General features: G+C 34.0%; 1 protein-coding gene across 1 annotated transcript in view; it reads right to left on the bottom strand.

Moving 5' to 3' along the window:
• Lmbrd2 (LMBR1 domain containing 2) overlaps window positions 1–14,741 on the bottom strand; it is a 46,103-nt gene that overhangs the window by 13,483 nt on the left and 17,879 nt on the right. The window contains exons 5-13 of the mRNA XM_051182530.1: window positions 13,699–13,866; window positions 12,673–12,883; window positions 7,834–7,908; window positions 6,903–7,016; window positions 6,080–6,263; window positions 3,234–3,415; window positions 2,596–2,729; window positions 1,055–1,160; window positions 83–180 (exon numbers count right to left, since the gene is read on the bottom strand). Coding sequence (XP_051038487.1) covers window positions 83–180; window positions 1,055–1,160; window positions 2,596–2,729; window positions 3,234–3,415; window positions 6,080–6,263; window positions 6,903–7,016; window positions 7,834–7,908; window positions 12,673–12,883; window positions 13,699–13,866 — 1,272 coding nt within the window. The remainder of the gene's footprint in view (window positions 1–82; window positions 181–1,054; window positions 1,161–2,595; window positions 2,730–3,233; window positions 3,416–6,079; window positions 6,264–6,902; window positions 7,017–7,833; window positions 7,909–12,672; window positions 12,884–13,698; window positions 13,867–14,741) is intronic.

Below are 14,741 nucleotides of genomic sequence, written 5' to 3'. Positions count from 1 at the left end.
TAAATACTCAAGATAGTTTTAAGGCAAAAGTAGATTTATATCCAACTAAGAGCATGAGAAAGAGCAATATTAAGCTTCTTACCTAAAATATGTAGCAATGCAGAGAATTACCACCAACATAGGATAATATATATAGAATCCATCTGCAATAAAGGATAAAACTTTCATGGAACCCATGATCTGAAGAGCAAGAGAAGAGTTAAATCAGCACAGTTTCACATTTTCATTCCTTCCTATCATTAGAAAATTTACTCACAGGAAGTTATATCAACAAATTAAACTTCTCAAAACTTAGAAACAAAGTACCAAGTGGTATGCATTTCTTAAACTTCCTTTTTGTTAAGGGTTTCTTCTAAAGAAATTTAGTATTTTATAACTACTATAAAACGTTAGGCATTAAGATTATATATATATATATATATATATATATATATATATATATATGCTAATGCTACTGTGAGGCAGCTTTTTAATGCAGTGCATCTAAGTAATCTATATAAAGGAAAATCACTTTTTATAATTCTATAAAGAAAATTACTTTACCCCTCTCATTAGTAATTATACACATAGCCTTTAAGTGAAGGCTGTAGTGATGGGAGATGTCATTCTGTAAATATGTTTCTCATACTGGTTAATGAATAAAGCACTGTTGGCCAATAGGAAAGCAAGATAGGTGGGACTAGGAGACAAGGAGGAAAGAGGAAGTAGTAAGGAGGAGTCAAGATAGAGAGTCTGGAGAGAGCAGAACCGTCAGCCGCCTCTCCCTGGTAAGATAAGACCATGTGGAAATACATAGAAATGGGTTAATAATTAAGACAGAGCTAGCAGACAAGAAACTAGTACCTGGCCAACAGCATTATCAAATACAGAGTCTCTGTGCATTATTTGGGGCTGGCACGGCTGTAGGACAAGACCAACAGTGGGCGGAAAAACCTTACTCCTTACACTGTAGTGATTAAAAGGAGTTCAATAATGCTACAGAGTGTCTACTGACAGTAGAAGATGATGCATAACAACATCTGATGTAGATAATGAACTAAAGAGTCATACTTACAGATGTGTATGCAGTTGGCTGGGTATTCTGGTGAGAGATGGATGAATCCATATGGGTCAATCCCAAGAAATTAAGACATAAAGGGGGAGTCAAACGGCAAAATAACCTACGATAAACATTTAAAAGTACCAACATATATTTTAAATATAACAAAATAAATTTTATACTATAGTAAATATATATTTATATTATACATAACATTTTAGATAATTATAACTATAATTTTTATATATTTGCATATTATATATACTTTAATTATTTATGTGAACTGCCCTTAATGGGGACACATTCTGTCCCCAGTAAATCACATTTTCTTTAAGAACACAGGTACCTATATACTTAGATGCAATCCCAAGGTGCTTTCAGCATTCTGGCTAAGATCGAGTATAAAATGAGTATCTTACGTTGCTAGGTTGGAAAATTGGAGGCTGGGAGAATGGAAAGGTTTAAATTAAATATAAGGAGTTGATATCGACAAGAGTTCTTTTGTAGTGAGAGAAAGCTCCATGTTGGTGGTGATAGATGTGTGAATCTAAACACAAATGAAGGATGAAATGTAAGAACTAATTAAAGTCTACAATGCTGCTAATAGTTTTATACAGTATAAATTTCCTAGTTTGGTATTGTACAGCAACTACAGACCATGATGGAAAGCTTGAGGAAGTTATACAGTGGACCTGTAAAGTCCTAAAAATTCACGTTATAGCTTAAATATGGAAGGAATGGCATGGGATCATGTGTTGAAGGGTTCTATTTTACTCAGTGGCTCTATTTTCGGAGATGGAGTAATGTTTAGGAAGTAGGATGTAGCTAGAAGAAGCAGGTTACCTGGCATTATAAATGGAAAGGCACCATGTTTGAGATCCTGTTAGTCTGACTTTGCTTCCTAGGTACCATGAGGTAGACAGCTCTGCTCCAATGCACTCCCCTTGCCATGTGTAGCCTCACGTTAGGTCCAAACAAGTAATAGTAGACTAAAGTCTCTGAAACCTTTAGATGTAATAAATATTTCTTCCCCCAAGTTATTTGTGTCAGGTATTTTGTAACAGCTGATTTTATATAAGACAAAGTTTTGACCAGACATTACTTTGAACTTCTCTGAGCCTATTCCTTATTTATACCTAATATACCTGACTAATAATAAGTAGCCTGTATCGATTACTTATAGCTAAAGCTAACCCTCTACATTTCTCCAGGGAAGAAATATTCCTTTTAGCGTTCATAGAACTTCAATTCAATTTTAGGCTACTCACTTTGAGAACACTCTTTACATCTGACATAGCCTCTAAACTCTCAATTGTTCATATACTAAGTTTCAAATTGGTATCTTTTTTCCTAATAAAGCATTCATAATTTAGCCATAAACATCAAGCAGCATTTAGCTGGTGATCACAAATACCCCCCAATAGTAAAAACAAAACAAAAACCAATCAGTTAGCTTACAAATGTATGTTCACGCAACATCCATGAAAAAGAAACAAAAGAGCTATAATTATCACTTCACATGGAAACATTTCCTTTTCCTACGCTCGTCTACTTACATGCCGCTGAAAAGAAGACTGTAAGCATCAGTCTGATGATGTGAAGCCAAGTAGTAGTAATTAAACACTCGAATCCTGAACACAGTAGAGTAAACACAGATACTTAAGAAGAAGATGGAAAGGAAGCAAGCAATCTGGAAAAGGTTAAAACTTGATTTAAGACTTTATTACTTTATTTACTGCCACAAGAATTATCATTAGCATGGCTACATTTACTGATGTTCTAAAATAGAAATATAAATACATCGGTTGTCTTTTTTAAATGAAATTTTGAAAATAAATCTGTATTTCAACCAGTTCATCCTCCTAGATCCAAAGTTTTGACTCTGAGCCCTGAAGGAAACTGTTTACCTATTCTCTTGACAACTCTGCAGGAAGACAGTAAGTTATATAGTTTCAATGACAGAGGAGGACCAAAGTAACCTCCTATGCTATCCTATACATTTTTATTGATCTTCAACTACAGCTCCTAGTATTTATAGTCTGGGTAAATTGATAAACATCAGTTTTGGAAGTCTGAACAACAGAACTCTGGAAAACTCCACTACTTTCATTTTACTAGAAGAAACATGGGAAAAGATACAACAGTTAAAGCTTCTGCATAAAATGATATATATTTATGAGATGAAAAAACTGACCTCAATATAAATATAGTTGTATGTTTTTTCTGCCAGCTGTATGAAGACTGCAAACAGAGACAAGACAGGAGTTGTGCTAAAGAAGGTACACTCTGACCACACAACAATCACAGAGAAGATGGACAAAACCACAGCAAGGATCCTGTGAAACCATGGACGTAACAGGCATTCCCAGTACCATTCTGGAAAATACAAGAAAAACACAATTAGAAAAACTACATCAATAATAGAGTACTTACAGACTTTCAAACAAGCTGCCAATCAGACAAGACAGAGAAAGGAAGTAACTTCACAGTGGAAAACCAGACATGACTCTAGCCAAATGATCGACATTAGTATATAAACTGATTTCCCATGTGCTTCCTGCTCTGATGCACTCAGGAGAGCATTACATCACCTTTGAGGTATCCCTGAAAATGTTACATAAGCTGTATCTAATCATGAGGACTTGACAAACTCCAATCTGGGGGCAATCAGTAAAGAACTAGCCTGTGCTGTCCATAAACATTGATGTTATAAAATACACAGAGGCTAAAGCACACAGGACAGAAAAACTGTTCCAGATTTAAAACAACTAAGAAAAATGGCAACTGAATACAATGTGTGAGCTTTAGTTTTTTTTTTCCAAAGAGTATCACTGTCATAATTAATCAAAATATGCATAAGGGATATAAGTAATAGTAAATTATAATTGTTAATCTCTAATAATTAGAGTTATAATTGAGAAGCTATATTTTTAGAAAGTATACACTGAATTTCCTAGGGGCAAAAGACCTGGAAGATTAAGACAAAAAAAAAAAAAAAAAAAATGTATATAGAGAAAGGAAGAGCAAATTAATCTAATAAAATGTTAACATATGAAGAATCTGGCTAATTATATGAGAATAGTTTGTGAAGTTTCTGGTTTTATTGTCTGAATTTCAGTAAAGATTAAAAGAAAGCTCAATAAACTGAAAAAGATCTTCATCTATCCATCATCCATCCCATTGAAGACTGAACCCAGGGTTGGTGTGAGCTAAACATATCTGTCACTGGGTTACAGCTTGCAACATGGCTACATTTTCATTTCATTTACTGAAAAGCTAAGTTCTAGGCTCACTGACTTTTCCACTGTACCTCAGCGTAATTCCTGATTATTTAAATATCCACAGACAATTCTTTTTTTCATTGCTTCCATCTCCTCTCTCTAATGAGCTTACCTTTTAAAATCCTCTTTAACTTGATTACTCATTCCAATGGCCATTCCTTAACCTTTTATTGCTACAAGGACAATCTTTCTATAAAGCCCAATTCCATCATCCTCACCCCCAAGCAGTACCTTCATCTGTATCCAACCATACTGCCTATCAGGACAAACAAAACGTTTATTCTTTTACCTTTTTACTGTTATTGAATAATTTTAATGTCCTTCCTTCCTTTCCCAGCTCAGATTCCAGTCTTTGAGGATAACTACTCTCCAGTCCCAATTTCTTTACCCTCTCTTGCTTCACTGTATTTGTCTGGTTAAACCACACTGTTTGATCCAACTCCTTGGTTACTCTGAGTCTGTATACATGTACACTGCAGAAGAAAGACACATCTTTACTGACTATTCTCACTTTAAACTATCGGCAACTTCAAACTGATCCTTAGGACAACTGGATAGCTTACTGGAATTCTCCATTTTCTTCCACATCCATTTCCTATGTGACTATTTTGTAGTCACTTCTCATATTTATTGTCAGTACATTCCTAAGAGAGTATAAGCACTCAGAAGACTTACCAACATTTTTACCACTACATTTTCTCACTTTTACTAAGGCTATATGTCTGTCTGTCTCACCTCCTAGTGCAAGGGCATTCTGTTTATTGTTCACTATTTCCTATCTCATCTCCATTATCCATGAATACTTTTCCAGAGTTCTCTATTCTCCAATTATAAGCTACAATTCAAGCCCTTGGCCCCCACACTATAACAGTTATTACCCTTTTCTGATTTTTTTTCTTTTAGTATTTATTAATTTATTTATTTTTGGTCTCTAAGCAAATGTTTGATCATGTATGCAAACTAGTTTAAAATTGTATTTTGTATACATGTATATATTTAAAATCACAGACATAAATATATTAAGAAACTTCAAAAACCTTTTAAAGTAATCACTGTGTTGAAAGAAATACCATCAAATATTAAGGAGACAATATTTTAAATACTGTTGATGAATTTTTAGAAGTTTCTGTTAATACTCAGGATGCTTAGTTTTTAAAGTACAGCTAATTAATAAAGTTTTATACTATCAATAGCCCAAGTCATGATACACATTTATAGTGAGATTCATCACTAGTGACAATGGATATTTCAAACAGCTTCAGTAAAATTATTGAATTATAAAATTATTATGGAATTATAACCTATTCTGTTATCAAATATTTTATTTGTAAATCTCACTCTGTCTTTCTTTAAAAATATATCACAGCTCCTATATCTATGGCTCAGGAACATCATGGGAGAGGAACCAGAAAGATTGTAAAACTCAGAATAACAGGAAGTCTTTCCTATCAATGGCTATTTCAACAAGACAGGAACAATGACAATGGACAATGTTAACTTAAAAGATGTTAGCAATGGACATGTAACTTAGAAGAAGGAAAATTTCATGGGGTCCCACCACTACACAAAGAATTTAAGCAACTGACGACTTCTGGGAGGAGAATTAGAAGTAAAATAATTGTTTTGGGGTAAGTTTATCAGATCTCTAATATTACCCTATGAAGCAAATTATTATACAAATAAAAGTATTATACTGATGAAATATACATTTTCCTTATAGAAACATTATTAACTTTGGAACTTATGTCAAATTACATACCAACTGTAGGGTTATAAAAATATTGGATAAATCGGTTTTCTGGCTCAGGTGACTGGAAGGTGTGGACAAACTGATGAGTTGCACTGGTTTCATTTTTGGCTACATCTTCTAGATAGAATGCCTGTTCCAAAAGAATTTGCCATTGTACTTGCGTTCTTCGGTGCCTTTGAACTGAATAAATGACCTTACAAAAAGAAGGATACTTCTGTCAGTATGACCAATCAATGGGTCAACTTTCTGCTAGACAATGGGGTTTGGTTTGTCTTTGTCTTAATAAAGTAGCACTAATGGCATTTTCTAAATGTGGCCAAGGGTGTTAATGTTTTGAATTGACAAATTACTTCCTTGTTGTAGAATTACCAAGAGTATCCTTGCCCAGAAACACAAAGTTAAAACATTTCAACTATAATAAGAAAAAGATCAATAGTTTTGATTATATATTTCATTTGCACGCATACACATTTGGAGATAGGGTGCTTGCATGTATGATTGTGTGCATGTGGAAAGCAGAAGCCAGTATCAGGTGTCTTCCCCCAGCCATTCTCCACCTTAGTTTTTGACACAAGGTCTCTTACTGAACCTGGCTAACCGGCCTGGCCAGTGTTAGGCTTAGCTCTGCCTCCGAGCACTGAAAACAGGTGCATACCACTATGCCTGGGTTTATACAGGAGCTGGAGACTAAGCTCAGTTTCTCAGACTTGAGTTAAAGGGGTTTAACAGCAGAGCCAACATGCATGCAGATTTTTTATCTGAGCAATAATTATTAAACTAATTCATATCCTCTAATTGCATTAAAATAGATACAATTAATAATTAAGGTTACCTGTTTATGCAATTTTACCAAACTTTTTTCACTGGGGTAGGTATTACGCTTTTCATCAAAATCTTCATAATCATCCATATTTCTACCCATCTTTTCCTGATAATCTGTAGGGCACTAAAAGAAGAAACATTTTATAAAATCTTAATAAATATTTAATAAAAATTTAAAATTTACTAAATCTTAATAAATCTTTAATAAAATTGTATTTTTATTAAAAATTTCATTCTGGAAAATTTTATTTTTCTCAAAAATATTTTCTTTTATTAACATCTCTAATTTTAGATTTTTCACTAGCTAACATTTTTAAAACAATATTTCAAAGCTGAGTTTCTTCTCACTTCTACTAGTATTTATCATTATGCTTAGATATACTAGCTGGAGACTGGGAAAAAACTCAGTGGTAACTTGAGTACATAAAAATAATTGTGGAACTTACAAATAATTATTTTAGAGGTACACAAATATACTTGCAATTCAATACAGCTCCATCAAAATCATAGCAATATGGCTTATTTATTAAATATGCATGTAATTTATTTCATAACACAGATCATAAAATTATATATGAGAAGATGCTTGCAAGAATTACTGAGACCTTCATTTACAGGAGACAGTCTTTAATGGTAACACATGATGGTACAGTAAAGATGTACTTCTGTCACCATGCCATGCAATTATTGCAAGTTACTCAACATTAGTGCTACCTTCACATTTCAAGGGAAAACACTGTCAATAATTACCACAAAACTTACAATGCATAAGAAAAATTCTATATATCAATCACTCTGTTTATGGTAAAGATTTACATGAAACTCAATCTCAAACACCTCAACTGTATGTTTTTAACATATTTTCTCATGTAAAATATTAATTTATAGTAGTACATAAGGTTTATTCATAAGAAATACAGGGAATATTATAATATAATTACCTTTTTAAGTATTGTATCAACACATTTTCTCAATGGGTGGTTATACTTAATGCTTTCATTTACCTTACGAACCTCCTATAAAAACAGTGAGAAAATAAAAATATTGAATTTCTATAAATCAGACATCTTAAATACAGTAAATGCTATTAGATCTCAGATTTTAACTTCACCTCAAATTATTTAGCATCATAAGAAGTCTTTTTTACAGAAAAAAAGTTATTAAGAACAGGTGTAAAATTACAAAGTATTCAAATAGCTGTACTTATATTCTTACTATTTTATGAATTTCTAAATTTATTCTCTATTGTTTGCTCACTTCATACAATAAGTGCTAAGCATTATTTAACTGTTTAAAAGGCTGTAATACATGTGTGTGTAAATATACATATATAGTTTAAATAAAATTTTCCCAAATGCTCCCTCCAAGAGCCAAAGAACATCTAACAAAAACCTTAACAACACCGAATATGAGAAGCCCCTTTTGAGTTGTTGTTGATCAGGGTTAGGCTATTGTTATTATTAAATCTCTATTTAGAGATTATTAAATCTCTATTGCTGAAGACACCATGCACTTAAGACACAGGACTCAGAAACTGCTGAACTAAGAACAGATTTGAAAAGCCTCACCCACGGGGACTAGCCTTCATGGTTCCAGAAGATGCCATGAAATCTTCCAAGGGAGAGAAGCAACCAACAGTCCTACTCAGTCAGGATGCCTATGGCATCGAATGGCATGACATGATAGCAAGTTTCCTTAAACTCAAGTCAAGTGTAGTCCTCACTCCTCATCAAAGTTCTCTTTGTAAGAGAAAACAATAATGAATCAAATGCATAGATGAGAGTCAAGTGCCAAGCCAAGGGGCACATCTATAAATAACTTCCTCACCTAAAGACTTAGGGATCACTGTGGAACAAGTGGGGGTTGGGTAACAACAGAAAGACTAAGAGCCAGAGGATTAAAGAGTTGATGTAAGGTCATTTCTCCTAGGATTGTGAGAAGCTATACCCATAAAGGCTCATTAATAGAAAAATGTAAAATCATTTGGAAAGAGAGAATCTGAACTAAGAATGCCAGTAAAGGGATTTTTCTACTCCAGAAAAACAGTTTAAGCAGGCAGAAAACACAGCAGCAATGGTCCCAAAGGGTTGGGCTTCATCTTGACCTGGCAGCAAAAGTTGGCTGTTTCATTCATATGGTACAGATTTTAGAGGCATGAAGGATGAAAGAATGAAAGGGTCACAGAAGCATGTGCATAGGTTCCAGAAGGTAACTAAGGACAGTCAGTATGTGGCAAGGTCAGATTCCCTATAAGAAGGCACTTATGGGCCACTTGTATGAAACTGTGAAGGTGAAGCCTAAGTTGACATGGAAACTCAAGGATGCTGGAGATTCTAGACCATGGAAACTCTACCAAGGAAAGCACTGGCATATATCAATCAGACCAGTCCAAAGGAGAGACGAGTGTGTTGTACTCATGGCAGAGCTGGAGGAGAGGAGCTATGCAAGCTCTTTAGAGCCCAGATATTTCTACCATGAGCCCCAGATGCCTGACCAAGAAGAACTACAGGATTTAGTATTTTCCTGTTGTATTATGGTCTTGCTTTAATATAAGCTTTCCTTACTATGACCCCACTTTTTTTTCTTTTGGGGTGAGAATGTTTAGTTTGTGCCATCAAATGTATGTACTTCATTTTTATTATACAGGGACTCACATTTAAGAGATTGTTCAAGTCTCAGAAGAGACTCTGAATTTACACTTTTGAACAATGTTGGAATTGTTAAAGACTATGGAGACTTTTGATGTTGGACTTAATTCATTTTACATTATCCATGAGGACAAAGAGTAGAAGGTTCTAGCTTAAAAGTGGTATGTTTGGATATCACATTGGCAATAGATAGACTTGTGATGGATAACACTGTCAACTTGTACACGTGTACACAGATCTGTGAAAATGTTGTAAAGGATTTCTACATTAGGTTAACTGAAGTGGAGAGATCCATCTTATCTTACACTGAGTAAACAGGAGAAAGTAAGCTAAGAAGCAACATTTCTTGCTCTGCCTCCTATCTGGAGATCATGTGGCCTGACACTCCTATCACCAATACTTCCTTGCTATGATGGACTACCCCTTCAAATTGTAAACCCAAATAGTCTCATATTTCTCTAAATTGTTTTTGCCAGTTACTTTTGATCACAGCAATGCAAAAAGTAACCAATGCATTTAATGAGTATTAAAAGGCATAAAAGGGAAAAGGAAGTGGCTTGTTAGATAAAGTAATATTGTGTAAGCATGAGGATCTCAGTACATATCCCCAGAACCCATGTATAAAGCCAAGGATAATGATGCTCTACTGAAACCCAGGAACAGTGAAGGTGGAGACAGGGGGATCTTTGAAGCTCATTGGCCTACCAGTCTAGCTGAATCAATGTGTTTCAAGTTCAGGAAGAGACCCTATCTCAAAAAATAAAAGTGGACATCAACCAACAAAAGAAATGCAATCTTGACACTGGGCCTCCAAATGTGCACACATATGAACAAACACACACACACAAACAACCACACACACACACACACACACACACACACACACACAGAGAGAGAGAGAGAGAGAGAGGTGTGTGTAGGTTAGAAACAGAGTCTTTGGAATTAGTATTTCCTAGGAATCACAATATCCTATAATATTGGTGAAATAAAATGTTGGGATCACTATTCTATATGCAAAAACAAAACAAAACAAAGAATCCTACATACTACAGTCCTGGAATAAAGAAAAAAAAAACAAAGGAAATTTAAGAGAACATTTGGAGTGGAGGGCTTTAAATGATAGGCAATGAGAATCAAAAACCATCTCATATACTAAGAAAATTACAAAAAAAAATTTATATGGCAGAGTTACCTTAATATGTGAACTTTCTTGTTAGCAAACATTAAAAAAATGAGAATACAAAATAGAATTGGAATATAAATATGTAAAAGGATATTCAAGCTTCAAAAAAATATCCCAAATTCCAAATGAGTTTTCTTACAAAATTATAAGACATTTATATCATGTAATCAAACCCAACATCATTTACAGAAAAAAAGTGATCTATCCGGAGTTACCAGAAATCATGAAAATCTAATATATTCATACTCTGAATAATTGATATCAACAGACACTGCTACTGTAAGGGACTTGGCTTATTGAGGAAAACAGACAATTAAACAAAAAAGATATAGAAATGCTATTTTAAAAAAAGTACAGGAAGTTCTGAATGAGCACAATTTAGTTTAGTAGTCTTTCTGATGAACTGATCATTTAAAATGAAACAAAACAAAATGAGTAAGACTCAGTAAACTAAAAGGAAGAACAAGAATATTCCCAAGAGAGACAAGGACAGTGAGTACTATGGTCTCCAGACAGAACTGAAAAGAATTGTATCAGAGAGAACAAACAGCATGACTACTGAGAAAAGGACAATAAAGGCAAAAAAAAAAAAAAAAAAAAAAAAAGTGTGGTTAGGCTAGAGAGACAACATCCAAGACCTCCCAGAAATCTTACTAGCAATTCATTTTGAGATATGGCCATTATAAGTACATATCTGGTAAAATTTAATTTAATCTTTATTTTTAGATTTTTTAACTTATTTACAATATTTTGAGAAGTTTCCCTACACAGATTTTTCTAACTTGAGTTTGCTGTGTAGCTCAGGCTGCGCTTGGAGTTACTTTTCTGAGTTAGCAGGGTTTACAAGCATTTTCGCTACTATGCCCAGATCATATCAGTATTTTCAAGGCTCACCTTGGATGCCTGACATTATATTTTACCATTTCTACATCGCTTTAAAGTCTGTAGTTAGCACAAATTTATTTATTTGAAATGTTAACTATATAATCTAACCATATATGTAAAATAGTATGTTTTCCTTTGAAATTATTTAGCCCCATTAAATAAAAGCAAGGACTGAAACAGTTAACTTTACACATTTGCTATCTGTTATAAATTTAAGATTTACTCAACAGTTAATTTTTAAAGTTTGGGAGGCATCTGGAACAGAAGGTTCAGAGACAAAAAAAAAAGGGATAATAGTTAAGAATCGAGGGTCATCAAACCTAAGCAAATCTAGTGGTCTCCCACCTGTTCTCAGACTGAGATACAAGCTTGCTCTCCTTCATTTATGTAGAGTCTACAGTTGCTTTCAGACCACAATCGCCAAGAAACCACAGTAGAGACCACATGGCAACAAAACTCAAACACTTAGCATCTGCCTCTTCATATTTTAAAAAAGGTGGTTGGTTGCTGTTAAAGTGTGAACTAAAGTTAACTTCCCTGGCTCCCCTTATTAGCTGTGTGTACAAAAGGAAGTTATTTCAACTCCCAGGGCTTCAATTTCTTCATTTATAAAATGGGGATTAAAAAGAAAATCTCTTTTGTAAAGTTGTAAGAATTAAATAAAGTTGACCCTTGAAAAACAATTCTGAACTGTGCATGTCCACTTGCATGCATATATTTCTTTTAAATCTCTGATAAGTTAATAAAATTCAAAGGATCAGCACATCCTAGAAATGTTGAGCAATTCTTCTAATTTGGTGCTTCTGATGAATAAAAGATAAATAGATGGATGGATGGATGGATGGATGGATGGATGGACAGACTGACTGACTGACAGATAGGGTAGCCTATTTTATCATTTACTATCATAAAACAGACATCTACCACTAAAATTAAAATTGATCATTATTCACTGATAAGACATTTACAGGCTGCACATGGCACCATTTGCAGTCAAGAGAACTGTCAACAGAAACAGAGTGTTATTAAAACAGAACTGCTTTTGTAGGATTAAATTTGCTTACCTCCATTACATCCTCCAAATTCTCTTCTGCATCTGCTTTCTCTGTCATCAGTTTGGCTGCCTTAAAGTAAGTCTTCATAAGTAGATAACCCCTTTTAGCTCCGTTCCAGTATGATCGAGGAATCTCCACCAAGCCATACCCCAATAATAACACAAGAAGAAACAGACCCCATGTGTTAGCAGCAGCTATGCCAATAGTCTGAAGTTGGTTCCTAAGAAATAGAAAATATAATCAGACATCTGTGATAAATATAAATTTCTAGAAAACTGTCCAAAGGGATAAGTGGGATTTTTTTTAGAAAAAACTCTAAAGTAGGATTTCATATAAATAAATTTTCAACTCTTCTTTTCAATCACAGCAGATAAACCATATATTTTAATGTGTAGACAGAGTGTGACTCAAAAAATAGGCTTTAAAAAATGGGAAGTACTGCTTAAGTTATGATCAAAATTAGAATATAGGGTAATTCATAGCACGCACACACATACATATTTCCTTCACATCAGCCACTTTTCACTAGGTGCTTTCTAAATCAAGATTAACTAAAAGATCCCTGTAAACAGTTGAATTAACTTGTGTTATGTTTGACTTACATCAACAATGAGACCTAGCGTTACTAGTCTATATACATTAAAATGAATTTTAATTTATTGAAATATATGAACCTAAAACAATAGGAAAACTATTCTGTCAAACTACAAGTCAAAAAGAAAAAAATATAAGTTGCTGGGATGGGGGGAGGGGATTCATTTTTGAACATTTATAAAATTTGAAATTTGGTTAAAAATATTGTTATTTATCATATGGTTACTTGCCAAAATATTAATTCACCAACTAAAGTGATACTTCATGCCATTCTGGATTTTGTTTCTTAGTAATATACCTTATTCAGATATTCCTTGAGGGATATCTATAAGACATATAATCTGGCATGTGTGTCTGCTTACTTGTATGTACACAATAAAAGTTAATTGAAAACAGTAGGAACATACACAGAACAGTGTTAAAAAAGACTACTTTTCTTACCATTCTAAATGTAAACGTGGGTTTACAGCCACATAAATTAGAAATGCTCCAAATATCAGCAAGTAAGTGCCATAATAGATTGCGTTCTCAATCAGGGCTGTTTTTATCTTCCCAGTAATGGAAAACCCTCCAGATCTTGCATATGACTGCATAAAAGGTAACAGAATCCTAGTTGGATAGAAAATATATGATTAAAGACTCAATGATGTATCTGTACAATCTTAAAATATTCCAGATATATAAATTTCTATGTATAATTCTCCACCCCAATAAATTTTATTGAGTAATTACATGTTAATACTGAATGAGCCACAATAAATATTTTTATAATATCAAATTAGGTTTAACAAAGAAGACAGCAAATGAGGCTGCAATAGCATGCGGAGTAGAACAGCATGAGTGACTTCAGATTCTCTAAAAGGTCTAAAATGAGGCCTTAGAGCCAGAGTTGTGGTATATGATGTAATATTAGCATTTGGAAGACTGAGGCAGGAAGATTGTTGACTTTGAGGACAACCTGGGTTATAAAATTACAGCCCCATTGCAGAAACAAAGACATAAATAACAACATAATTCCTTTAGAGCAACCTTTAGACTATATTCAAAGAATAAGGAAGCATGACTTTTTTGTTTGTTTGTTTTTGCTTTTGCTTTTTTAAGGACAGGATTTCAGATGGAGTGGAGATCTATTGAAACACAGGGAGTAGAAGTGATGGGTCAGTCCTGTGGAACCAGGACTGCAGGATCTCCACAACACAGGGCATAAAAACAAACAGGTAGATCAATGGAATCGAATTAAAGATCCGGGCATAAGTCCACATACCTATAAACACCTGATTTTTGACAACGGGGAAGCTAAAATTACACAATGGAAAAAAAGAGAGCATCTTCAACAAATTGTACTGGCCTAACTGGATGTCAGCGTGTAGGAGAACACAAATAGAGCTATATCTATTACCCTGCACAAAACTCAAGTCCAAGTAGATCAGGGACCTCAACACAAATCCAGTTAAATTGAGCCCAATAGAAGAGAAAGTGGGAAA

The sequence above is a fragment of the Phodopus roborovskii genome, unplaced genomic scaffold (assembly GCF_943737965.1).
Source record: "Phodopus roborovskii unplaced genomic scaffold, PHOROB, whole genome shotgun sequence".
NCBI classification, from domain to species: Eukaryota; Metazoa; Chordata; class Mammalia; order Rodentia; family Cricetidae; genus Phodopus; species Phodopus roborovskii.
The sequence above is the reverse complement of the archived record's forward strand: the minus strand, read 5'-3'. Positions and strand labels throughout refer to the sequence as shown.